This window comes from Sparus aurata, chromosome 17 (assembly GCF_900880675.1).
Source record: "Sparus aurata chromosome 17, fSpaAur1.1, whole genome shotgun sequence".
Lineage (NCBI taxonomy): Eukaryota > Metazoa > Chordata > Actinopteri > Spariformes > Sparidae > Sparus > Sparus aurata.
In genome coordinates this window covers 36,798,777-36,826,468 of record NC_044203.1, presented here as the reverse complement: position 1 = coordinate 36,826,468, position 27,692 = coordinate 36,798,777, and the positions used below count along the sequence as shown (strand labels likewise).

Below are 27,692 nucleotides of genomic sequence, written 5' to 3'. Positions count from 1 at the left end.
GTCTGGTCTTATAAGTAGTGAAACCCAGTTCGAAAAACATGATAATACTGTGGGGTCTGAAAGTCCAAGACCACCCTGAAATCTTTATTTTGTCGCTAAACTTGAAAAAAAAATATCTTACAATTTGAGGACTGCGGAAGTAAATCAAAGTCTCAGTTCCCTAGAGATACATAATTAGCTAATAATATAAATAAACAAAGAGGAGCAGTTTCTAAACCACTTCTCAGGAGGAAAACAAGTACAAACACTTGGAGTGGGCTAAGACATCCCAGAATTTCACAGTGGATGATGAAAAAGGTCTATTTACTGATGACACCACCAATATTGACATTAGTGTCAGTAACAGATGGATGTATACGAAGAGACAAACAGGAGAGAGAATGATACCACAGTGTTTCAAACTGACAGTGAAACATGGTGGGAGATTCAAGGGCTGGGCCTTAGACGTGTGGCTGTTTCCAGATGTTTTGATTAGTCACATTATCCACAGCTTCAGCATCAACTCACCTCAGTGTCTTCAGTCTGCAGTTTGGATTTTCGAGTTCGAGGCAGAGAGGCTCGATTCCTGAATCTTGCAAGTTGTTATCACTTAAGTTTAAATGAGTCAGCTCACTAGCACTTGAGCTGAGAATGGAGGCCAGCACCTCAGAGCAGTCTGCAGTGAGATTACAATCATCCAACCTGATAAACAGAAATACAAAGTTAACTTGTAATTAAAAGGTTCAAGTCACAATTCTTAAAAATTAATAATTAGAAAATGATCTGAGACACTTGCTTTGCTGATCTGGATGCTTTGATGGCTGGTAGGAGTCCAAGAAGGCCTGTCTTTGTTCTGGAGTATTTCTTGAGGTCGATCTCCTCTGGTTTCTCTGGTGAGGTCAGCAACACAAAGACCAGAGCTGCCCACTCAGCTGCAGAGCGGTTGCCCATCACTAAGTCTCGGTCTGAGTCTAAGTGGGTCTGGATCTCCTCCACCAGAGAGTGGTCGTTCAACTCGTTCAGACAGTGAAAGAGATTGATGTACTTCTCTGGATGATGAGACCGATTTACTTCCTGCTTGATGTACTCGATGGTTTCCCAGTGACTTTGTGTTTTGCCGGTTTCTATCTGAATCTTCAGACTTTTGAGCAGATCCTGACTGGACTCCAGAGAGAGTCCAAGGAGGAAACGCAGGAAGAGGTCGAGGTGGCCATTTTCACTTTGTAAGGCTCTGTCCACTGCAGCTTTGTGCAAGTCAAATACAGGCTTGCTTTGGGCCGTCTCTTTAGGTTCCTCCAACAACAGGTTCACACCTTCGACTGTGTACTTCACATGGACGTACAAAGCTGCAAGAAACTCTTGGACAGACAGATGCACAAAGCAGAAGACTTTATGCTGCATACAGCACTCTTCCCTAAAGACTTGAGTGCAAACTCCTGAGTAGACAGATGCTTCTTTGACATCAATACCACAGTCTCTAAGATCTTCCTCATAGAAGATCAGGTTGCCTTTCTCCAGCTGCTGGAAGGCCAACTTCCCAAGAGACACAATCACCTTGTCGTTCTCCTGGGAGTCCAGTTGTTGATCTTCAGAGTACTTGACTTGCTTCTGAGTGGTCTGATGTGACAGAAAGTGGATGTACATCTGAGTCAAAGTCTTTGGCATTTTCCCTCCCCCTGCTTTGGCACACATTTCTCCCAGGACGATGGAGGAAATCCAGCAAAACACTGGTACATGGCACATGATGTAGAGACTTCTTGCAGACTTTATGTTTGCGATTACTCTTTTGGCTAAGGCTTCATCCTCAATTTTCTTGTTGAAGTACTCCTCCTTCTGTAGGTTGTTGAAGCCTCGTATCTCTGTCATCCGATCCACATACTGTCGAGGGATGCAGCTGGCTGCAGCATGTCGGGTAGTTATCCACAGATTTGCTTCTGGTAACAAGTTACCTGCAATAAGGTTTGTCAGCAGCTTGTCCACTGAGGCTGACTGTTTAGCATCACAGCATTTCTCATTTCCTTGGAAATCCAGAGGGAGTCTGCACTCATCGAGACCGTCCAGTACAAACAGGACTTTGCACGTCTTCAGTTCTATGATTCGAGATTCTTTCAGGCCTGGAGAGAAGTCGTACAGTAGCTCCATCAAACTTTTTCTTTCATTTTTGATCAAATTCAGCTCTCTAAAAGGAAGTGAAAACAGGAGCTGGATGTCTTGATTGGTCTTCTCCTCTGACCAGTCCAACATGAACTTCTGTACCGACACAGTTTTGCCGATGCCTGCTATCCCCTTGGTAAGCACTGTTCTGATTGGTTTGTCTTGTTGGTTGGGTAAGGGCTGGAAGATGTCCTCACAATTGATCTGAGTTTCTGAAGACTTGCGTCTATTGAATGCTGTCTCAATTTGTCTCACTTCATGTTCTTTGTTGACCTCTCCATTGTCCCCCTCAATCAGGTAGAGCTTTGTATAAATCTTTCTAAGAGGTACAGGTCCCTGCTGTGTAGTTACTTCCAATATGAATTCATTCTTACTCTTCAGTAAAGATCTTAGTTTCTTCTGGTACATGAAAATTTCTCCATAATGACCTGACAGGACAGAAATGTGTAATATCAACAACAAGAACAATTTGTCATGTGCTTATCCCTCTTGGTATCCTTCTTCTCAATTCTGATGAGGTTGAAATGTTCATTACATTGCAAAACTCGACTTTCACTTTGTGATATGTTTTTGCACTTTCCTCAACATTAATCTGGTTTACCTGCAGGTTGGCTCACTTGAGCTTCTTACATGCTAACATGCTAATAAGGGATGCACTATAACTTATCTGCCAGATAATGGTACATCTTGATTGATTGATTGATAGGTAGGTAGGTAGGAAGGGAGGGAGGGAGGTAGGTAGGTAGGTAGGTAGGTAGGATTACTTTAATCATCCCAGACTGGGAAATTATTTTGTTACAGCAGCAGTACATAACATAAATAGAAGGCAATATATACATATATACGTATATATACACAGTAAACTATAAACAATAATAATATATACAATAAAACAAAATATGCTTTTTTTTTATACACTGCTGCTGTAACAAAATAATTTCCCAGTCTGGGATCATTAAAGTAATTCTTACCAGCCATTTCCACGGTCAAAGACCAAGAATTTTGCCAGCAAATAGCACATTCTCTCCCAAGCTGCTGCTACTTAACAGATGTGTCGCTACCTGCCCGTATGATGTGGATGCTTTAATCAATATACACAATATTGCCAAAGTATTCACTCATTCACCCATCCAAATAATTTAAATCAGGTGTTCCAATCACTTCCATGGACACAGGTGCATAAAAGCAAGCACCTAGGCATGCATCCTGTTTCTACAAACATTTGTGAAAGAATGGGTTGCTCTCAGGAGAATTCCAGCGTGGTGCTGTGATAGGATGCCACCTGTGCAATAAGTCCAGTCGTGAAAATTCCTCGCTCCTAAATATTCCACAGTCAACTATCAGTGGTATTATAACAAAATTGGAAGCGATTGGGAACGACAGCAACTCAGCCACGAAGTGGTAGGCCACGTAAAAAGACAGGCGGGGTCAGCGGATGCTGAGACGCATAGTGCGCAGAGGTCGCCAACTTTCTGCAAAGTCAATTGCTACAGACCTCCAAACTTTATGTGGTCTTCAGATTAGCTCAAGAACAGTGCGTAGAGAGCTTCATGGAATGGGTTTCCATGGCCGAGCAGCTGCATCCAAGCCATACATCAGCAAGTGCAATGCAAAGCGTTGGATGCAGTGGTGTAAAGCACGCTGCCACTGGACTCTGGAACAGTGGAGAAGCGTTCTCTGGAGTGACGAATCGCGCTTCTCCATCTGGCAATCTGATGGACGAGTCTGGGGTTGGCGGTTGCCAGGAGAACGGTACTTGTCTGACTGCACTGTGTCAAGTGTAAAGTTTGGTGGAGAGGGGATTATGGTTTGGGGTTGTTTTTCAGGAGCTTGAATCAGATTTTCTGTTGATGTATCTTGTAAACTTTGATTTGTTGCTCTTTTCTGTACATTTCTTTTCTATTGCATGTCTGTCGGTCCTGGAAGAGGGATCCCTCCTCTGTGGCTCTTCCTGAGGTTTCTTCATTGTTTTTTTTACCCTGTTAAAAGGTTTTCTTTTTTCCATCAACATGTGAAGTTTTCCCTCACTTGAATCGAGGATCTAAGGACAGAGGATGCTGTTCACTGTACAGATTGTAAAGCCCATTGAGCCAATATGATTGTGATTTTGGGCTATATAAATAAATAAAATTGAATTGAATTGAATTAAAATTGAATTGAGCTGGGCTTGGCCCCTTTGTTCCTGAACTCTGAATGAACTCTGAATGCTTAAGCATACCAAGAGATGTTGGACAATTCCATGCTCCAAACTTTGTGGGAACAGTTTGGGGATGGCCCCTTCCTGTTCCAACATGACTGTGCACCAGTGCACAAAGCAGGTCCATAAAGACATGGATGAGAGAGTTTGCTGTGGATGAACTTGATTGGCCTGCACAGAGTCCTGACCTCAACCCGATAGAACACCTTTGGGATGAATCAGAGCGGAGACTGAGAGCCAGGCCTTCCCGTCCAACATCAGTGTGTGACCTCACAAATGCACTTCTGGAAGAATGGTCAAAAATTCCCATAAACACTCCTAAACCCTGTGGAAAGCCTTCCCAGAAGAGTTGAAGCTGTTATAGCGAGGGATGATAATTGATAAGAATTTAACGATTCCAATTCCATTATCAATATTGCTTAACGATCTGATTCCTTATCATTCTCTTATCCGTTCTCATTGGGTGAAGGAATAAGTATAAATTTGTTTGTTTGTATTAACTAGCTTTATTATCTGATCAGAAGACACAGCACAGTGTATACACAAATCATGTGTAGCAACCTCAGAACAAACCTAAAAGTAGGTGAGCTACTTCTCAAAGTAAAGTGCAGGGACCCATAGCCTAGGGCAGTGTTTCTCAACCAGTATGCCATGGCACGCTAGTGTGTGGCTTGAAAGATTATCAAGAGTGCCTTACCTGAGTAACCCTGCCTCTGTGAACAGAGCAGCTAGAGGTGCATGAGAGCTACTTGCTGCAGCCTCTGAGCCAGCCACACTCTGGCAGTCATCATCTAAATTTGATGGACAATGAAATGGTGCTCACATTGACTAACTAGACAAAGCCTGGTCTGCCTGGAGAGTTTAAAGGTACCTTCGGCATTAATAACAGATGGCGTCCCGTTAGCTCCACTGATGCTTGACTCACTTGCGTTGCTAAGTAGTAGTGTATCAGACACGCAACAGTCCTGCAAATGAACTGCTGTGTGGCCAAATGTTTCTGCATACTGGAGGTAGTTCCCCCCTTTGATGAAATGGAAACTTTTCAAGTGTTGCAAGTGACCATATTGTCGTCTTTTCATGTGAAATACAACCAAACTTTAGAGCACTTCTGCCTCGACGCCATGTACGCTGTGTTCTGAACCAAAACAACGCAGTGCGTGTGTGAAGTCATGACACATTTGCAATGAGTGGAACCGATAAGCAAAATCGTTAAGCAGGCATGCTAACGGTTCCAAGGAATCGATTCACTGGGCGCCGGTTCTTAAGAAGAACCGGTCCTCGATTCCCATCCCTAGTTATAGCTGCAGAGGGAAAGACGTCTTATTAAACCCTATGGATTAAAATTGGGATGTCACTTAAGTTCATATGCGAGTCAAGGTAGGTGAGCGAATACTTTTGGCAATATAGTGTAAGTGACGGGTTTGATTTTGTCAAAGCACTTATTTTAGAAGAATAAAGTGCTAAATAAAAGCCTAAGTATGTTTGACGGTTTTTTAATGTATTTTACTAGAATGAATAATTGAATATTTGAAGAGTCAGAACTGTTTGTTGGTTTTGTGGGTTATAGTGACTTCATACAGATGGTTAGAGCTCAAATCTTAGCTCTTAACTAAAATTCTTAGATCTTAACTCACTACAGTGCAACATAGTGAGGAACTTGACTAGTAACATTCACTGAATATCAGTGGACTGACTTAGTGACCTCTCCTAACAAACATAAATTAATAAAGTAACATGCATTCTTCTCTTACTTCGCTCAAGAGTGTGAGCATGTTCATCCTCATTCATGGACCTCAAGATATGGAGGGCAAACTTCAGAGCTGCTTCGTTAGTTTCTTCATCAATCTCCATCGGTTGATCATCGAGTACGTCCTCCTGCTTGTCTTCTTCAAACATCTCTTTGTGTTTTGCAGAAAGAACCTTCGTATGGGATCTCAGAGCGTTCTTTACTAAAGCAATGGCTTTAGATTCAAACGTCTGACGCAAATCAGGAACCTGTTTAATTCAAACATCAGCATCAGATTCTCTCAGGTGTAGGTCTACATCATACAGTATTAGCAATTATATTTTGTACGATTACAATTTTACTGTAATGACACTATAATCATTATGCAAAAACACTTAACGGTTAGTGAGATGTCTGTTCTGAGACAATCTGCTTTACAATGTCATGTATTCATGGTATTAAATGGATCAATAAATCTGCTCAGTTTCCTACTTTTAACTATTTGTTTGACCCTTTCGCTACTGTGTGAACCTCTGTGACTGCAGAAACTGTCATGATGAACAAAAAATAATCAATTATGAAGATAAGTGGATTTTTAAAATCACTGCCTACCTTCAGGGTGTCCTGGTTCTGCTGCATGCTTGATGTATTCTGGTCACTGAAAAAGTAAGTATCCATATCTTAGTCCATATTTTAGTACAAGCAGGGTCCAAAAATGACTTTTTGTTGTCCGTTTAGATTTAAATATTGTACCTATTGGATCCAGAAAATGTTTTAATCAAATGGAAGCCCATTTCTGCATGATTTTAAGATTTCTACTTTCACTCACTAATCCAACTTTAATTTATTTGTTAATGCATGTGATTTTTGGATCTCGATTTCTGAGATCATGGATTTGATTTAACATTTATTTATATCATGCTTGTTTGATGTTCTGATATATATTGTTCTTCATGTAATTTTAAATGTACTGATTATCTAAATTGCATTGGCTCTTATTACCCTTGACAGTTTGGATGATTTATCACATCTGCCACAATAGAGCTCGTTATGTCGCGATGTGCATGATGTGTAAATATGGTTGTGGTTTTCAAACAGTCTGACTCATTAAGATCCAAACGTTATTTAAACCCTGTCCATATTAACCCACTGTGACATGTAGCAAGTTTATAATTTCTAAATGTAGGCCAGACTTATAAAACCCAATGAATTTCTACTTTTGCAATATTAAAACACAACATTGCATTGTTTTTAGGACGTCATCTGATGAAGAGTCAGGTGAAGTCACCTGTCCAATCAGCAGATCTAGTAGGATACATCGTTCTTTTGGCGTGTTCACATAGCACGGATCGGCTTGTCAATGAGATTATGTTTCGAGGAAGAAAAAATGAAAAGGACCCTAATGAGAGGAATCCATGATGGGCCTAAAAAGTAGATTCTGGACGCCTTTAAGATCGATTCCAATCTACAACCGTCAGTTCGTCCATCTCTAAAAACAACTTGTTCTTTAATTGTTTTTTGTACATCTGCTGACCACATCATCTACGTCAACTACATCTCATTAATATTTTTTAATTTACTTGTAGAGCCACAGGCTAATTTAATGCAGTCATCGATTAAAATCTATGACTTCATAATACTTTTCATCATATTAGCCCATACGCTGATGACACTGTTTTCTTTGAAGGATGGACTTCTGCCCCCAAATGTAAAAAATAACAAAATCAGCACACTGAATTTATTTGGAGGGGATGTTCCCATCTTCCACTTGATGTAGCTGAAAGAGTTCACAGCTTTTATCAGTCTAGTATTCATTTTAATTTAGACCAGTGTACTTAATATAACCGGTAAAAGGACTTTTAAGATTGCATGCAAATAATAGAGATGATTCATGAAGGCAACTAGTCAGAATGTGGAGTAGTGCATGTATTTTAGTAATTAGCATCAACAGGCCTGCTACTGGTATCATAAATGATTAATAAACAGCAGGCTGAGATTAAATTAGTCAAACAGCTATCAGTTTCATTCAGTCAGCGAATAAAGTTTTTACCTTGTTTGTGAATGTTTGGGTTCACTGCTGAAGACTGGAACATTGCCTTTGGAGCGATCACTCTTTGCAGACTTTAAGCTGATTGTTGAAGATGCTGATCCACTCATCTTCAGGTCGTCAGCGAGACTACAAAAAGGTCAGTGACAGGCCTGAGTGGTTAAGTTTGCATGTACACAATATTATGGTTTTTGCCCTGATTACAAAAACAATATTTCAACTGAGCTTTTTATATAGTAATCTCACCCTTTTCTTGAGGACTTGGGTTTAATTCCAAACACTGGAACATTGCCTTTGGAGCGGTCACTCTTTGCAGACTTTATGCTGATTGTTGAAGACGATGAATCTCTCTCAGATCCACATTCACTCATCTTCAGGTCTTCGGCAGGACTATGAAAAAGGTCAGTGACAGGGCTGAATGATGTGAAACATTTAAATACTGCAATTATTTTGATATTACAATATGATTACCAATTTATTTTCACACAGACAGTAAAAATACTTCTTATAATAAAAATGACGGAGAAGTGATGTTTACTTCTGGGATCAGTCCCAAAACAAACTTGTTCCCTTACATCAGGACAACATGATTTATGAGCTGGGCACTCTGGAAACACCACAAGGCTCCATAGTATATTTTGATGAAATGTTCAGTTTATTAAGAGATATAGTTGAATTCAACTATCTCCTGCTGTGCTTATAGTGACTAAAACATGTATTTCAAGCCAACAGAACAGGATGTTTTCCAAACAGTAGAAAAGTGATTTTTGTGCTGAAATAAAACCAGAGCAGAAACAAAGTGTATCAGTGCAACAAACAGAAAAGTTAAATTCATCCTGTCTGTGATTTGTGAAAATAATGTTTGTTAGGAGAGATGTAGGACGCTTGCTCATTTCCTTTGTTTTTAATTTAATGTACTCAATATACCCGGTAACAGGAATGTCAAAATTACATACAAGTAATACAGATGATTCATGAAGGCAACCAGTCACAATGTGGAGTAGTGCATGTATTTTAGTAATTAGCATCAACGTGCCTGATACTGGTATCACAAATGATTGGTTGTGATTAAATGAGTCAAACAGCTATCAGTTTCATTCAGTCAGGGAGTAAAGTTTTTACCTTGTTTGTGAATGTTTGGGTTCACTGCTGAACACTGGAACATTGCCTTTTGAGCGGTCACTCTTTGCAGACTTTAAGCTGATTGTTGAAGATGCTGATCCACTCTCAGATCCACATTCACTCATCTTCAGGTCTTCAGCGAGACTTCAAAAAAAGGTCAGTGACAGGGCTTATTACAAAACCCCAATTAAGGCACTTATTCCTAAATGATCCTTGAACTTCTTGTAAATTAAGAAAAAGAAATGTAAGTTTTAAGACTTCTCCAATCTCCTCCCTATTGTATGATTTTATTTTAAACAACATCTCTCACCTTGTTTGTGCACATGGAGGATTAGTTACAGAGACTGGTGGATCGTCTTTGGACTTCAGTCAGTGCAGAGCTGCTCCTATTTCAACCAACAGCAAACAGTTAAACTAACATTTGACTTCTGATAACTTTATACAGCAGTTATTTTTACACCTGAATGTGATCGTTATACCTGCGTTTGTTTCCTCTTGTCTGGCTCCCTTGGCTTCGGTTGTCTCTTCAGCTGAGCAGACACATTTAGTTTAGCAACTGCTCGTCTTTTATTGTGACACATTCATCATGAAAAATAAATAAGCATCTAAACAAATACATGGTTATTAACCAAAAGCAGCAGCAGCAACACCATCAGCAGCCCCAGAGCAGTTTCAGTTGTATTACATGTCATGCAGAGCAGAAGGCAGATAGTTTTAAACACAATGCTCAGTCACGTACAGAAACATTACTTACTTTAATGAACTCTGCAGAACAACTTGAGAAATGTTGGCGGCCAAATGGACACATCACCTGTAGCTGAGAAATTTGAGAAGTGGTCATCAGGTATGTTGCTTACTTCTGTATTACAGAGAAAGCTGCAGTTTGTGTGATGGCTGTCCTGTGGTCTGTTCTGCACAGTGTACAATAAAGTGTTTGGCATTTTCTCTTTATCCATGCATGTAAATGGACTTTAAGTTTGTTAATATGATGTTAGCATCCAGCTTAAAGTAAGGCTGGGATAAAGCAACAACGTGCAGCTTAATCGAGAGGTTTTAAACTGTGAGGCGCTTATCCAGAACAGAGGACGCAGACGGAGAGATGTGAGACAACGAGGCTGTTTGGATCTGACTTTCCTGCTCTATAAGCAAATAAATCACAATTTACAAGAAGGCTAACAAAAGTGATAATTTGTTTAGATATTATTTTACAATCATAACATTTCTCATAACCCTACAACTAACAAAATACAGTGGTTTTTTAAAGGGAGTCTGGGGACTTTCTCCACGGGGACAAAGAAGTAGCCTATATTGTTACTGTTTAGTGTCTTTGTAACATGTGACATGTTTAGATCAATAACATGTTTCTTCTTTCATAAATGGAGTGTAAATGGTGAAATCAGTGTAAACAGTGTGTTCAAACAGCTGATCAATGTTGGCAGGTAAGACTTTAGCACTTTAGACACAGAAGCAGACAGGCTGGTACAGACATGCTGCCACAAACTGACACTTTTTACAAGGAGACAAACAACTTCAGCTGAAAGATCAGAACAAAACCAGCTGTCAGTGAGCATTTTATTAATCTATTTTATATACATAACTATCCATCCATCTTCACCGCTGTTGTTTTCTTCATGTGTGACCTGTTCGACCAATCACTGCCGGCTCTCTGTTGATGCCTAATTACCTTGTTGTTTCCATGGAAACACACAACCACACACTTGCACATGCAAACCATCTAATTGCTAATTGGCTGTAATTAACATCTGGTGGCTATTTTCATTTTTTCCATCCACAAATCAGAGGGTGAAGTCGACCCCCCTCAACAGATCCTTCAGCTCCTTCACCTCAGTAAAAGTCGTGATACCACTCAGTAAAAGTACTCAGTTACAAGTAAATGTTCTGAATATAAAAGTCTGTCAGTGAAAGTATGTATGTGTAATCAGGAAAATGTATTTTAGATTACTCAATGCAGTAAACTGTCCCCTGTGACTGTTGTTCAGCCATAAATGTAGCAATGAAACTGTGAAAAGTACATTAACTCGATTTTGAGGTATTTGGACCAAAAACTGCTCTAAAGATAAATGTATAAATCGTGCATTGTTGTTGAGTTGTGAACGTACGTCGTCTCAGATGTTTCCAACAACGTTACAACCAGAGAAAGTTTACTCAATGTAACCGCGTTTCATTACGTCACCGCACTGCTGTGATAGGGAAGTCGGCAAGCAAGGCTGAATTTAATTTGAATAAAACTTATAAACAATACCTTGTAGCGTAGGGGCTGGAAACAGATACCCTTAAGTTGGGCGCCAGACAGGGGAAAAATTCTACCTGTCGTTCTTTTCTTTAAATGTGAAAAGAAACAAATATATAAATCTGAAAGTATCTGTAAATTAACAGCGTCAGAATCCCGCTAGCCTACGGACCTAGCTACAAAACATAGATACAACAAATAAAACACTCACCACCATAGCGTCTGAAAAAGAAGTGTTAATCAATTAATGATCAGGCACAAACAAACCAAGAATCAACACACTTAAATCAATTCAGGAAATAAGAAGGTCCATCAAGCAATAAATCAACATATTTTAAATGGCAATATCCAATGAGAGCAAAATATAGTCCCAAAGTCCACAGTTGATATAAAAGAAGAAAGATCACATTCACCATAAAAAGTCACAAGTGAATGGTTGCAGAAGGAGTTTAAGTAAGTTTAGTTCGTTCTGGTCATCCAGAATGTATGTGAGAGTGTGTGTGATGCGTATGTAAGTGTATATGGGGGGCAGATGGGGGCAGATGGAGACAGGGAACAGGGTGAGGGGTTTGGTAGCTTTGCCTTTTCCCTGAGAGAAGGTGAAGACAGTGACTTAGGAGGGAGGAAGAAGTCTGGAGAGCAACAAGCAGCGACCACTTATCTGCAGTAGTTTTCAGCCCAGACCGGTTTTAGCTTCCAAGTGCTGCGCCTCAAGACATCCGCCTGCCCTCGCACACACTCCGGGTTGCTTTGGTCCTTCACAGGCTCTGTGTGGTGTTTTCTCCTATTCCGCCTCGCTTCCTCCTGATCTCCTCCATGCTGTCTTGGTGTAACTGGCATTACCCTCCCCCCAGCTCCCAGGTGTTCTTCATTTTCCTCTAAACCCCTCCCCTTACCTCTGGGGAGGAAATGCCATGATGCACTTCCTGCCACAATCTCATCTGTGAGTGTTTGAACCTGAGTTACATCAGATACATTCTCATCAGCAGCGGAGGTTTAAAGGTGTTTACATCTACAGTGACGTGAGTTTAGTACTTTACTGTACGCTGGTCAGAAGCTAACGTTAGCACGCAACGCCCCCCGAGCAGCAGGCGTGACATATTATACGTTTAAAGATATCTTAACTGGTTAAAAAACATGTGTTTGATTGTTACCAGACAGCATGTAAAAAAGGATAACTGAGAAAGAAGTCTTTAATTTAATTCATCCAGAAATCATGTTAATTATGGTCTAATTTCCAAGTAGAGGCCTGAACTATATCGCTGAACTTGAATTCTTGCTGTATCGTAGTCAGCTGGACGTGTTCCAGTTTCTTGAAGACGTTCCACCTCTCTCTGTTTGAACGTACTTTATTTACTTTATTAATTTGTAAATAAAACAAGTTCTGGATGAATGCTTAAACGTGTGTCTCTGTTCATGTTGCTCAGGTGTAACTGGGACGGTTCACCTGGACGAGAGCGGAGACAGAGAGACGAACTTCGCTCTGTGGGACATGATCGACACCAACACCAGCGCCTTCCAGGTCACACACACACACACACACACACACACACACACAAATACTTAGTTACTGTAGATGTTTCATGTATCTGATACTGTACTCTGAGTATCTGTGTGACTTTTCCTCTCTACAGCTGAACTTTCTCCTCCTCACAGCTTCAGAACAGCCTCGTTACTTTAGTTTGATGCATCTGAGGTGAATTCTGGATTCTTGTTATTTCCCAGCATCAGCAGCCTGATGTGGACCAATCAGAGCACATCACGCACGGCAGACGCAGCGACACGAGACAAAGACGTAAAAGCCGTAAGAAGGCGTAAACAGACAGAGAGGGAGACTGGAATGTGGAGAAAAGGCGTGTTAGTGTCTCGTATCTGCAGAGAGTTTCTGATTTTCTCTCTTTGTTGCTGCTCGGGACGCTTTACCAACCCAACATGTGTCTATTTGACGTCCTGGGAATGAGACTCAACAATCAACTGTCTTTGTGGTGCGTTCAGGAACAGCTGGGACAAATCCTACTGATTCTACCTTTAACTTTAATAGTCTTTGAATTCTATTAATATGACGTGAGCTTCAGTTAGCTTTGACCACAAATGTCCTTCAGAGGGAGACTTTTTACTCTGATACTCTGAGTACATGTCAGAGCCTGTAATCTATTACTTTACTGGAGTAAACAAGCTGAATCAGTACTTCTACTTTTACCAGAGTCTGTTTCTACACAAGTTTCCTAACTTCTCCTGGAGGAGAGGATGTGTTTGCCACGTCTGTCTGTAAGTTACTGACGGCTTAAACGTGACAGAACCCTGTTCTCCTAAACGTTCCCTTCTTTTTCTTCAGATTGAATTGATCTCTTGCCTCCTCTCGCTCTGTTCCACCATCACACCTCTCTGTCTGTTCATCAGCCTCGATCACACATCCTGATAGTTTCTCAGGGTCTCAGTGTGACGGTTGAATCCGTCCTGTCGCCTCGCTGCAGTCCTGTGAATCCTCTGGGAACCGTCCAACCATCTGAAGTGTAGCGCCGGTTAAACTCATGAAGACGTCATAATACTGCTGGTGTAAAATGACTCTTTGACTGTGTCTGACAGTTGAAATACAGTTATAATATAATATAATATTTATAGCAGACTCAAACTTTTTAAAAATGTGGTGGTTGGTTCGAGGATTCTTTATATCAACAAACTCAATATAAACAGCGGTGCTGTTGATGAAACGTGTCGGCACACGAGAGCAGAAAACCACCTTCAGGTACTTCTGTGGTGCAGGAACAAAAACACTTGAATTAATTCAAAAGCCTTTTATTCAAAACTCGACTTGTTTGCACCTTGAGGGTCATCAGGGTACAAAATGGTGGACAAAGATAATCACTGCTCTGCATCACCGTCCTGCTCACGCGGTTTGACTTGGTGATGATATATTTGCAGTGTATTAATCATCTTTAATGTGTTTGTGGATTTATTCCAGATAGTTTTGGTGTACAACAGTTCAGAGGAGCAGCTGACCGCCATACCTGGAACCGCACTGCACTGGCTGGGCGGAGTCCGTCCTCCGGATGTTCCCGTCTGTGGCTTCAAGAACGACAATCCCATCTGCCTCGCAAGTCAGTGACAACTCAGGATCAGTTCACAGACTCACACACTGTGTTAAGATAATTCATAGTTGGTACTTAATTCATGTTGTGTCAGAAAAGGTTAATAAATATCTTCTCTCTCCGACAGAGACGATCACCATCCACCAGATGGTCTCCATCGTCCTCTTCTTCATCTTCACGATGACGCTCACCATCACCGTCTTCATCTACAGGTGATTAAACTCTCTGAACCCAACAGACTGATGTAGGGATGATGTATTTGCATTGCTCTGGTTTCCTCCACAATGAACACAAGTTTATGATACTTCCAGGTTTGGTTCATCAAGATAATATTCACAGATGGCAAATTAGAAACTGCAGTCTCATTCACTCACTCTGCTCCCTGGTTCACTCCTGTCAAATGAAATCCCACAAACATCAGTTTGAAAGACTGATTCACTTTTGCTCCACCAACCCTAAAGCTCCTTCCTCCACCATAAACAAACTTCTCACACCGATTGACAACAACCTCCAACTCCTCCACAACAGATAAATACAACTCCTTCCTTTCAAGACAGTTTCTACAGCAGCCTGTCCACCTCTCCTGGCCCTGACCCCTCCACTCCTTCACCACCTCCCTGTGTCTCCAAGGGACCTGTCCACCATCATGTCACCTGGATCCCGTCCCATCCCACCTGGTCGAGAACTATCTTCCAGCCATCTCTTTCCTCATCACAATAATAATCTCCTCCCTCAGCTCCTGGACTCATCCCTGACATCATGACACCTTTCTATCCTGTCTCAAACCTCCCTTAAAACCCACCTCACCTCCACCGACCTGTTTGAACCTTTTCAGTCCAGCTTCCGTTCTCCACATAGCACAGAAACAGCCTTCCTTAAAGTCACTAACGAGCCTCCTCCTCTCTGCAGACTCCGGTCACTTCAGCGTCCTCTTCCTCCCGGACCACACGGCAGCTCATGACACCATCAACCACTCCATTCTTCTCTCCAGCCTTGAATCCTCCCTCAACATCACCGACACCGCCCTCTCCTGGTTCAAATCATATCTCACAAACAGACAGCAGTTCATCCATATCAACAACTGCACCTCCTCCACCGGTCCTCACCGACATGGTTACACGTCCAAATCCACATCACCGCTGACACTCACTCCACACTCAACAACCGCCTCACTGAGTTACAATCCTGGATTCAATCTAACTTCCTCCAACGGAACTGCGACAAATCGGACACGTCATCATTTGGCCCCCCAGATCCCTCAAACATAGCCCGTCTCCGCCCATCACTCCCTTTCTCTGCTGCAGAAACCCCGATCCACACCTTCATCACATCCAGAATTGATTATTGATTACCAACAACACCGTCCAAACTCTTAAATACATTTACATTTACATTTAGCAGACGCTTTTGTCCAAATAGACTTCCAGTACTTTATACATTTATACACCGATGGTTGGCTGCCATGTAAGGTGCCGACCAGCACATCAGGAGCAGTTTGGCGTTCAGTATTTGGTCAAGGACACTTTGACGTGCAGACCAGGGGAATCAAACCAGCGTCCAGTGAAATAAACTCTGATATGTCCAGAACTCTGCTGTTCAGCTGCTCATCCATAACCGCACCTGTGACCACATCACCCCCGTTACTCCAGAACCTCCACTGGCCTTCTGTCCCACGACGGATACACTTCAAAATCACCCTCTTCACTCACAAAGCCCTCGACAACCAGGCCGACCTGCTCCACCGCCACACCCCGTCCCGTAGCCTCCGCTCCTCTGATGCAAACCTCATCTTCTCAGTCGCTGCTCCCTCCTCAAACGCATCAGAGACTGTACAGACCTCACGATTAAATAAATACATACATTTAAAAAGTGTGTAATGAGAGACAATACCCAGCTGAATTATGGAAAAGGGACTGAACGTTTTTTCGGTGGTCGTGATATTTCGGCCTCTGCTGCTTTTATTGTGACGTCTCTCTGCAGGAGGATGAAGCTGGAGAAGGAGCTGGTGGCTCAGCTGTGGAGGATCTGCTGGGACGACATCCAGATGAGCAACCTGGACAAAGTGCTGCGCAGCGGCAGCAGGATCACACTGTCGCTGGTGAGTACACACACACACACACACACACACACACACACACACACACACACACACACACACACACACACACAGACACACACACACAAACACACACACACTCTCTCTCTCTCTGATCCTGTGTGTGTCTGCAGAGAGGCTCTAACTACGGCTCCCTGTTGACCGGAGATGGAAACCTTCAGGTTTTTGCAAAGACTGGATACTACAAGGTCAGTGTGTTTATCTTCTGTATGCTGATGATGAGTCCGACTGAATGTGCAGCACAGGAGGTCTAATGACACACATTTTCATGTAAATTACTGCCTGTTGTCTGCTCTCACGCAGCTGGAATCAGATTACATGCGGCCCCTGAAAGCCTCTTTAGTTTGCATGAGTTGGTCGCGTTGTCGAAAAGCTCGTTCCTGTGACAGGAAGTGATGCCTTCAACCTCCTCATGCCGAAAAGCTAATTATTTTTTCCTGTTTAGTCGGGAAACTGCATGTTTTCTTTTTTCAATGTTTGGTTTTTAGATAATTGAGATTTCAGACTGTTGATCCTTTGTGTTTCACACACAAGTAAGTGCTCCGTCTCTGAGGTTTTGTCCTTTGACATCCTGTCTGCACATGTGGTCTGCACTTTCTTCTGACAAACATAATACCACAACAGATGTTGTCTGAGCGGTCGTTTCAAAACGTGTCTGAGAGCAATATTTCTTTATCACATTCACTGCGGAGACTCACTGGTTGAAACTGTTTTCCACCACATGGGCTTATTATTTTTTTAATCAGATTTCAGACCAACAAAGCAAAAATCAGCAGGTTTAGTGAAGAACACAAATACTGTTAATGACTTCACCATCTGCATCATTGTGCTGATGATTGTTAATCTGTTTTCTGTGGTGATGACAGTTTATATCCGGCTGAGAGTAACAGAGACTAACAGACGTGTTAAATCATGACTGAGATCAGAGACACAGATGGTCGAACTGGATCATTATTAATAAAACAACATGTACTCTGTCGGCAGTGAAGAGCTCTCATGAGGTTTATCTGACCTTGTAGTTGTTAGGTGTTTTAAAATAATTATATTTGTTGAAATGAAGAGTCGCTCTTCAGTAAATATCTGTTTATGTACTGATGTTGTGCTGCAGATGTTGGCTGGATGAAGGCAGAGGATCTTTATTTTGAAGAAATATAAAATCACTGCAAACTATAAAAATGAAAAGATCTTTCTTGCTAAGGTGTTTGTTTATAGAGAGCTGCCAGCTAACTTCTCCAGATTCAGAGTTTATAATTCAATGTAAGTTTTAGATCGGTGTTGAAAGGTTTTAATGTGATCTTCTCTTTGTGTTCTCTCAGGGAAACATCGTGGCTATAAAATACACCGACAGGAAACGCATCGAGCTGAACAGGGAGATCCTGTTTGAACTCAAACACGTGAGTGTCCGACGGTTCACTTCTTCACACTTCAGAACAGCTTTCAGACGAGAGACGAGGGATGTTTGGGTCAGAGCTGCTCAGTCATGGCAACAAGAAGTTTTAAAATGATCTGCTCCTGTTTCCTACACAGCTGGACAGCTAAAAGGGACCAACAGCCGATCAGGACTTTACATATTTAGCTTTAAGAATCAATAAATCATCCAGATGTTGTTCAGTCCGACATGTTCACTGAGTCACTGGGAGGGTTTCAGACTGACACACTCTAAACACAGTGGACATTTCCTGTGTGTGTGCAGCATAAATACATTTATATTTATGTTGTTTCGGCCACAACAAAACACTCAGTTTGCTCGACCTTGTGACATATTAAAAAGAACACAGTATCCAAGAACACGTCTGCAAAAAGAGATGATTTTTATTCACAAACCAAGACCCAAAATAACCAAAACTGTCTGGAGTCTGGAGGCCAGAATGAACAAGAGGAGGAGAGAAGTCTGGGCCGGCTGCACACTGGACCCAGAACTTCTCTCTCTAGACTATAAAAAACTACATAAACTAAACAATTAAACACAGGACTAGCAGACCTCCATCTTCAGAACACAGAACCTGAGAGAGACCGTTCTCCTCCAACCTCCGTTAAATGTGGGGCAGGGCTGAATCGAAGAGGAGGAGAGGAGGGGGAGAAAACAGGAGGGGGAGAAAACAGAGGAGAGGGAGAAAACAGAGGATGGGGAGAAAACAGAGGAGGGGGAGAAAACAGAGGAGGGGAGGGCGTAACATATATTAATGTATTTATTTGTACAGATGAGAGACGTCCAGAACGAACACCTGACGAGGTTCATCGGAGCGTGCGTCGACCATCCAAACACCTGTATCATCACAGAGTACTGTCCCAGAGGAAGTCTGCAGGTACACACACCTGTCTACCTGTCTGTCTACCTGTCTGTCTACCTGTCTGCCTACCTGTCTGTCTGTCTGTCTGTCTGTCTGTCTGTCTGTCTGCTCGGTTGTTTGTTGACAGTCTGCGTTTTGTGTGTTCAGGACATCTTGGAGAACGACAGCATCACTCTGGACTGGATGTTCAAATATTCTCTCATCAACGACATCGTCAAGGTCAGTTTCTTTATTCTGCTTATTAGTACAAAAAAGGGATTATGTTATTATTTAATAGTACATCCAATGAATGTCATGCACCTGATAGTTTGCAGTGAGTGTTTGTCTTTGAGTACCTCTCTCTCTCTGCAGGGCATGGTGTTCCTCCACAACAGCGTCATCCTCTCTCACGGTAAACTCAAGTCCTCCAACTGTGTTGTTGACAACCGCTTCGTCCTGAAGATCACCGACTACGGTTTGTCCAGCTTTCGATCTGACGACAACTCAGGAAAAGATGCTCACGCTTACTACGCCCGTGAGTTTTAGTGCTTTATCGTCTTTACTACAGTGAACCACAGCTGCTCGTTCCTTTCCACACATGAAGTCAAGATTTATAGAATGAAGTCAGTTTCAGTACTCACATACAGGACTGTGCAAAGCTACAAGATGAGACCTTTTTGAAACTTATGTCTTTCTAAAAACAAGAGAATCCAAAGAATATAAAGTGTTCTAAATACAGAAGCAGAACAAGAACTTTGCCTTCGTGAAATACCGTCTGAATCCAGTCATCACCTGACTCTTAATTAAATAATTATAAATACAGCAAAATCAGTAGTTTACGCAGATATTTCCCAGAAGCTGTAAAAGAACCAATAACCTTCTAAAACTTGACGTCTTATTAAAACCTGCTGTTCCCTGACTGTATACGTGGTGTCTGTCCTCCGCCTGCAGAGAGGTTGTGGATGGCTCCAGAGCTGCTCCGGATGGAGTCTCCTCCTCCTCAGGGAACTCAGAAAGGAGACGTCTACAGCTTCGGCATTGTCCTCCAGGAGGTGGCACTGCGCAGAGGAGCCTTTTACCTGGAGGGCGACCCGCTCAGCCCTAAAGGTAGGATCCAGAACACACACACAGCACCTGTTCGGTCCCGTCCTCCAGTAAATAGTCAAAATGTGGCCAAAGTTTTAATGTCATAATAATGACGACGGAAATGTTACAAGAAATTATCTAAAAGAACTAAGACGCAGCTTTTGCAGAACAGTTTGTCCTCCATTATTAATTAGATGTTTTTCATCAGTGAGTGAACCGTGTCCTTTGGGTCTGTCCGTCTCCTGATTGTGTTATTGACCTGATTGGAAGCTGCTGCTGTGTTCAGTCGTCGATCAGGAGAGCAGCAAACAAAGCCGAGGTCATCGGCTGGACGGATGGAGGGATTTGAGCTGATTTAGTCCGAGTCGTGACGACGGCTCAATGAGGTGAATTAGAGACGGAGCATGACACGACTGAAAACCAGAAAATAAACCCGAACAGAGGAGAAGGAGGCTGAGAGAGAAAAGAGGTTCTCCGGGGGATTCTTTCTTTTTCTCTGACCTGTTGGCGGCGGTGATGATCAGCGAGCCGGACGGCGCTTCGATAAATCTGCACTCTTTTTTTTCTTTCCACAAACACTTTCCAGGAACTGAACCTCTGAAAGAGTCCTCCAGCTTCAGAGCTGTCGGCCTGCAGTCTGTCAAAGGCCTCGTGTATTTCAAAGTGTAATTTTCCATTGTGTGTTTATATACATTTTAAATCAGAGAATCCTTAAAGTTGACATGGGAACTATTCTTAAAGAAATATCCTTATAAATAGATGATTCTTCAGTGGACTTCTAGGCTTTAAGATATTAATTGAAGTCTGTTTTACGCACAAACATCTGCAGCAAGTAAATCTCCAGAGAACACTTCACAAGATAACCAGCTCATTATTTCTGTCCACAGTCAGACGCATCGATAATTACTTTTATTTCTTCGTCCAACAAAGTATCTCTCCTTCAGTCCAGTGTTGCTACATTTCTTCTCATTTTCACTGCAGTTTAATAACCATCCGTCTATTTTTAGTTGTTTATTTGCTAGTTACGATCCTCCCCAAAAACTTTTTTTTCTTCATCATGTGAAACATCTTCATTCCCTGAGGATGACCATCACATGTGGTTGAAAGCTGAGACAGGATTGATTCTGTGTCAACATGGTGTATTAGAGTATATAAGAGAACAATGTTTTAAACAGTCACCTGTGAGGACCGTTCATGTCTCCTGATGCTCCTCTCCCGCTGCAGAGATCGTGGACCGGGTGGTTCTGGGCGAGTGGCCCTGCCTCAGACCGACCATCGACCCCCAGAGCCACAGTCCTGAGCTGGGTCAGCTGATGCAGCGCTGCTGGGCCGAGGAGCCGACAGAACGGCCGGAGTTCAACCACATCCACCTGCTGCTGCGCAAACAGAACAAGTGAGTGCTGCAACAAGAATCAGAGGATTGGCTTCAAGACGAGGAGTCAGATATGGATTCTGGCCGCTCTGCTTTCTGACTTCCTGTTTGTGGCTCATAGCTCCGAGCCCACTGGACCTTTAAAAACAGCTGACAGATGTATAGTTCCGTGTTCAAAAAGGTCCAGTCATTTCCTTCAACTGCTTCTCAGTGCAGGTTTATTAAGGAAACTGGAGAAAATAGAGCTTTTGTGCAAACAGACGGGAGGGGAGGGACAGACGCCAGTAATTTGGATAAACAAGAGACTCTGTTTTTAAAAGTTTTAGGATTAAAACTTGAAAGTTCAAGTGCTATCTTAAGGGGTAGAGAGAGAGAGAGACTGTGTGGGTAAAGTTTAGCCTCTGATCAGAATCAGCACTCACCAGATACTCGGCTTCGTTCTGTTATCCTGAAGCATCTTTTCTGTTTCCATCTCCTCTCTGTACATGTTTTAAAGTGATGATGTGGGGTTGTCTGATGTCCTGTACTGATGACTGTCAGCTGTCCGTCAGAGTATTGTACAGCTCAAACCAGCAGGAAGACGTATTTTAGCCGTCTAAAATATATATATCTGTTTTTGTTTACACTGTACACTTAAACAGATAAATATATTAAGGTGGGACTAGATTAAGTTTTGCTGCTGGTACAGCTCAGCAGTGCTACGCTGCCTCTCCACAGAGCTGACGGTCTAATGATGAGCACATCAGACAAGCCAACATCAGAAGACCCGACTGTCCCTTTAATACATGAACAGATAAGACAACAGTGCAGGACAACAGAAAGAAACAGAATCTGCTGAATTTCATATCATGTTGTGTGAAAAGCCTCTGAAACATGGCTGATTGCACCTTTAACGTAGCGCGGGAGATAAAAACTGGGAATTATGCATCTCTGTGCTTTATGATGGAGATTTAAACACCTGTAGTCTCTGACGCCCGACACCATCAACAGTCATCATCGTCCTGTTTGTGTTCAGGGAGTCGAGGACCAACATCCTGGACAACCTGCTGTCCCGTATGGAGCAGTACGCCAACAACCTGGAGGAGCTGGTGGAGGAACGAACACAAGCTTACCACGAGGAGAAACGCAAGGCTGAAGCTCTGCTGTACCAGATACTGCCTCAGTGAGTACTAATACTGCGCCAGTGAGTACTAATACTACCCCAGTGAGTACTAATACTACCAGATACTGCCCCAGTGAGTACTAATACTGCCAGATACTGCCCCAGTGAGTACTAATACTACCAGATACTGCCCCAGTGAGTACTAATACTACCAGATACTGCCCCAGTGAGTACTAATACTGCCAGATACTGCCTCAGTGAGTACTAATACTGCCTCAGTGAGTACTAATACTGCCAGATACTGCCCCAGTGAGTACTAATACTGCCAGATACTGCCTCAGTGAGTACTAATACTGCCTCAGTGAGTACTAATACTGCCAGATACTGCCTCAGTGAGTACTAATACTGCGCCAGTGAGTACTAATACTGCCTCAGTGAGTACTAATACTGCCAGATACTGCCTCAGTGAGTACTAATACTGCCCCAGTGAGTACTAATACTGCGCCAGTGAGTACTAATACTGCCCCAGTGAGTACTAATACTGCCTCAGTGAGTACTAATACTGCGCCAGTGAGTACTAATACTGCCCCAGTGAGTACTAATACTGCCTCAGTGAGTACTGATACTGCCAGATACTGCCCCAGTGAGTATTAATCTCTACACCTACCTCTCTCGCCCGTCCTCAGCTCCGTGGCGGAGCAGTTGAAGCGAGGTGAGACGGTTCAGGCCGAAGCCTTCGACTCCGTCACCATCTACTTCAGTGACATTGTTGGTTTCACTGCCATCTCAGCAGAGAGCACGCCGATGGAGGTGAGCGGCGCCACACCTCCTTCCTGTCCTCATGAGGCGGGCAGCCTGAAGTCTGCTGGTCCAACAGAACATTTTCTGATCATCTTCTCTGATTCTGACTCTGCAGGTGGTGACTCTGCTGAACGACCTCTACACCTGTTTCGATGCCATCATAGACAACTTCGACGTTTACAAGGTGACAACAAACTGATTTAAGTCATTATTATATAAAAAAATGTAATGCTGATCAAACAGAAGAATCACAGATGACTTAAATAATTCTTGATTTTAAGACTCCAGATTCATTAATGCTGCAAAGACATAAAAATCTTTGAAATGGAGACTGTTATTTATCCAAGGTGATCAAAGATCAAATCAACTTCCTTCCACATGCTTTTCTTGTCTCTCCCAAAATAAGAGCACAAACTACCAAAACAACCTAAAACATTACAGTTTAAGAGAAAATGTACAAACATATGCAGAGTAACAGCAGCAGAGCGGAGCTGAGATAAAACCACAACAACAGACTTCCTCTCTGACACTGACCTGTTGTTTGTGGTCATGTGGCGCCCCCAGGTGGAGACGATCGGCGACGCCTACATGGTGGTGTCGGGGCTGCCGGTGAAGAACGGGAATCTTCACGGCAGAGAGATCGCCCGTATGGCCCTCGCCCTGCTAGACGCCGTCCGGACGTTTAAGATCCGTCACCGATCAGAACAGCAGCTGAAACTGAGGATCGGGATACACAGCGGTGAGTGGGAGAATATACACCATCAGGTCATAATTATCTGACAGGAGATAACATGCCTGTGTCTTTTAAAAAACACTTCGTCTCTAATTTTACTGAATGAACTCTTCACATCACATCTGTTATCGAGGTCTTCCTAAGCAACAACAGGCTGATTACAGGTCGTACGAAATAATACGATATGTTACATTTTAATTACAAAAACATGAGTTTTTAAATCATCAAACTGGTTAAACACACCAGTGTTAGATTCAGAGATTTGGCTCTGACTGTATGATTCAAACTGCTTTAAACATGTGGAGCAGTAATGTGAGATCTTTTTAAAAAACATGAATGAAATAATGATTAATAATCAACTTCAGACCTTGTGTTTGGCTCATGGGCCAAATTTTTCTTGACATCTGGAGAAAACAAGCTTTGTTTTTAATAATAGTGAGATGTATAACATTTAAAATTAAACTGTTCCTTTATTTCCTTGAATAATATTTATTTTTCAGTTGTGAAAACTCAAAGCGGAGAAAACATAAAATCTGCATTGTTTGAAGTCAGATCTTTACAAGTCAGATGTCTGGAATGTAAAAGTCTGACTCCTCTGCGCTTTTTCTTTTCAAATCTGGCCCTTCTAAAAAAGTAGAATATGTCTGATCTAATCAAATTAAATCTGTCATCAGTAACGAAGCTGGGACGCAGCCGTCAGGATCGACCTGTGATTTCTAGTTTGATGTTGGACGATTGTTTTCTCAGCAGGTTGTTTCTGACTGAATAAAACCAAAATCAGTGAAACAGTAAAAGTGATAATAAAGTAAGTGAAGTCTCTTATCAGGAGAAAGTAGGTGTAAGGAACAGGAGCGCCTCATTTACCTAAGGACAGGTGTGTAAGCCTCCCCCCTCTGCGTGCTGCAGGTCCGGTGTGTGCAGGAGTTGTGGGTCTGAAGATGCCTCGTTACTGTCTGTTCGGTGACACCGTCAACACGTCGTCACGGATGGAGTCCAGCGGAGAAGGTCAGAACTGCAGACACACAAACATGTGATGACAACCACGTGAACATGTTCACAAGTATTCTGCTTCAAAAGCATTATTACATCTAAAGTTCAGCTCTGAACACCTCGCTGCTCATCATCTACAGGAGTAACACCAAACACAACTGATCCTGCTTCAGTTCATATTTAGGAGGATCATTTAATCAGGAGATTTGTGGAAATGGATGTGAGGTGACGAGCTGTCGATCACAACATCTAGTTCTGTTATATTCAGATGTCTCTAAAACTCAGGGTGAACTTTCCCTTTAATCTGCTGCACATGTGACAGTTAGTCAAGACAATGAAAAAGTATTCTGCCATCTAGAAACCAGTTAACTAACAGACATGTTTATGAGTTGACTAATGACTGACTGCAAATGAATGCTCAGTCATGTAAGTTTTTAAATGATTCAGGGTTCATAAACACAAATTAACGTGTGTGTGTCTTCATGTGTGTTTGTGCAGCACTGAAGATCCACGTGTCCGCGGCGACTCGCGACGTTCTGCTGGAGTTCAACTGCTTCCAGCTGGAGCTGAGAGGAGAGATCGACGTCAAGGGCAAAGGGAAGATGACCACCTATTGGCTACTGGGAGAGAGCGACAGCCAATGATGAAGCACCTCGGACAGAAGGACGATGGAGGACAGAGAGGAGAGGAAAGTAGAGAAGGTCTCAGGATCCTCGTCGGCCTGCAGCAGATCTGTCAGACGACTCGTCTCCTGGTTGTTTTCTTATTTCTTAACAATACAAACGTGGAAGGTTTCAGACTGCTGCACCGACCACACGGAAGGAAAAACTGCAAAAATTGAGGACGACTGTGGAAGTGATACACAGAAAGACAGAGAAGCGAAGAGTGACGTCGTTCTGTGACACTGACGGAGAAAAACCTGGTCAGAGAGCCGCCGGGACTCAAACTGATCACAGGAAGGAGCTGAAGACAACAATATGAAGACACTCATCATATTCTGAGCTCCAGATGTTGCACCTGACAGAGAAAATCTTCTCAGACTCTCAGACTTTACTGTCTGAGAAGAGTCTGTGCTGCTGTTTAAAAGAAGAGAGGAAGTTAAAGGAACAATCCAGTCATCATCTCCTCCCTCCATGCTAATGGAAAGTCAGACTACGAGACTTCACCTGACTTTCTTGGTGAACTGTTCCTTTAACATTCATTTGCCAAAACAACCAGTTAGCCTTCATCCCTTTCTTTTTTGTCATAAACCGTAAAAATGAAGTTTAAACGACATTTCAGAAGGATTATAAATCAGCTTTGTGAGAATGTGCTGTCGTCTGCATCTTCATCACTTCGTCACTTCGCTGTAACGAGCTCTTTGCTGCCCCCCTCGAGGCTGGAGGGCTAAAAAACACCCGGTGCTACCTGACAGTGAGGACAGTGGGTGTTTTTCTTTCAGCCGTCACGAGGGGCGACAATGAGCTCTTTCCACGCTTTATAACACACTTCAACAGAAGACACAAAGATGAGATATATGCTTCAATGAAAATGTGTTGAAACTGTAGTTCCACAGAAAGAAAGACTAGCTGAGCGTGTGGTTAACTTCCCCACCAGCAGGCAGCGACGTCCCTGAGCGGGTGAGCCGCATTCGGTTAAATTTGCAGTATTAATGACACGCGACACTGAAACATGACGTCTGGCTTTGCAAAGTTATAGACTCCAAATATCAATACACAAATGTCTTTGAATAGAAAGTTACATGAAGTTTTTTTTTTGTCACACTGAGCTCCGTTTGTCTACCATTAAATCTCATTAATTTGATGAAAGTCTGCAGGCGATCGGACCTGTGACGCTGGACACCGTCTGGCCTGCCATTAACCAGGAGGAGGACTGAAACTCAACAGCTGTTTTCTTGTGGATTCATGAACTGAAAAAGCCTCAAATGTAAACGTGTCTTAATGTTTCAAAAAAAAAAAAAAGAACTGATATTTTTGTAAAGTGACATCACATGTGTGTTTCACGTGGAGGAGCAGTTTCAGAATATATGTCTAGTTTTGAAAAATGAGCTTTGATGCTCATCATCGTGTCTGAAGAGATTCTAGTCCTTCACAGGTCGACTCGTTCGTTCTGTGCTGTCATCCTGCAGCCCTGCGTTAGGCTAAAGGCTAGCTTCAGCTCAAGCGATTAGCCATTTGTTGTTAATGGAGATCGAAGCAGCAGCAGTGTGTGTTTGTTTGTACTGACCTGAATAAAGTGCTGTTTGTTGCAGTCTTCTGGCATTGTTCCTGTTTAAAGAGGAAGAGAGAAAGATTTACAACACGCGGACAGAATATACAGTGATGTCGTCCGTAGTCCTGAAACACGGAAATCACTTAGCATGTTAGCACATCCTGTCCCTTTATCTCAAAGTCTCAAAAGTGTGTGTTGAATGTGTATTCAATTAAATGTGTGTAATAAGCTTTGTGGTCCCCACAGGCTGAACAGATTCACACGTTTTGTTTTCCAACATAAAATCCATCATTAAATGTCCCACAGTTGAATTCTGAAGCTCCTCATGTGTTAAAAACTTAGTGGTTGCTAACGAGTGCCTGAATGAGACTACAAAGGTTGTTGGTGACATTAAATGTCCTCACAGCGAACACGGAGACTCATCTACTTACTTACTTAGTCTTTAC

The 27,692-nt window shown here is 42.4% G+C and overlaps 1 protein-coding gene and 1 pseudogene across 3 annotated transcripts; one reads left to right on the top strand and one right to left on the bottom strand.

Moving 5' to 3' along the window:
* The window catches only part of LOC115567151 (NACHT, LRR and PYD domains-containing protein 3-like), an 88,383-nt pseudogene that overhangs the window by 20,103 nt on the left and 40,588 nt on the right, over window positions 1-27,692 (bottom strand).
* Window positions 12,474-27,285, top strand: LOC115567155 (atrial natriuretic peptide receptor 1-like). Of its 3 annotated transcripts, XM_030393453.1 has the most exons (18): window positions 12,474-12,498; window positions 12,904-12,998; window positions 14,439-14,574; window positions 14,693-14,777; window positions 16,546-16,663; window positions 16,795-16,869; window positions 17,998-18,075; window positions 18,883-18,987; window positions 19,120-19,191; window positions 19,324-19,486; window positions 19,903-20,058; window positions 21,262-21,430; window positions 22,425-22,571; window positions 23,198-23,321; window positions 23,428-23,496; window positions 23,877-24,051; window positions 24,952-25,050; window positions 25,534-27,285. In XM_030393453.1, exons 2-18 carry the CDS (start codon window positions 12,969-12,971, stop codon window positions 25,677-25,679), a joined length of 1,947 nt encoding a protein of 648 aa, XP_030249313.1. In that variant the 5' UTR covers window positions 12,474-12,498; window positions 12,904-12,968; the 3' UTR covers window positions 25,680-27,285. The 3 variants fall into 3 exon arrangements, with proteins under 3 accessions (XP_030249313.1, XP_030249314.1, XP_030249315.1); XM_030393454.1 differs by lacking the exons at window positions 12,474-12,498; window positions 12,904-12,998 and adding an exon at window positions 15,475-16,394 and having other exon boundaries at window positions 14,526-14,574; XM_030393455.1 differs by lacking the exons at window positions 12,474-12,498; window positions 12,904-12,998 and adding an exon at window positions 15,475-16,434 and having other exon boundaries at window positions 14,526-14,574.

What these genes read in the sequence shown, in the direction of transcription:
- LOC115567155 (XM_030393453.1), top strand. Translation starts at nt 12,969, where the DNA reads ATGATCGACACCAACACCAGCGCCTTCCAG. An exon ending in GAGGATCGGGATACACAGCG is followed by an intron (nt 24,052 to 24,951) that starts GTGAGTGGGAGA and finishes TGCGTGCTGCAG; the next exon opens with GTCCGGTGTGTGCAGGAGTT. An exon ending in GATGGAGTCCAGCGGAGAAG is followed by an intron (nt 25,051 to 25,533) that starts GTCAGAACTGCA and finishes GTGTTTGTGCAG; the next exon opens with CACTGAAGATCCACGTGTCC.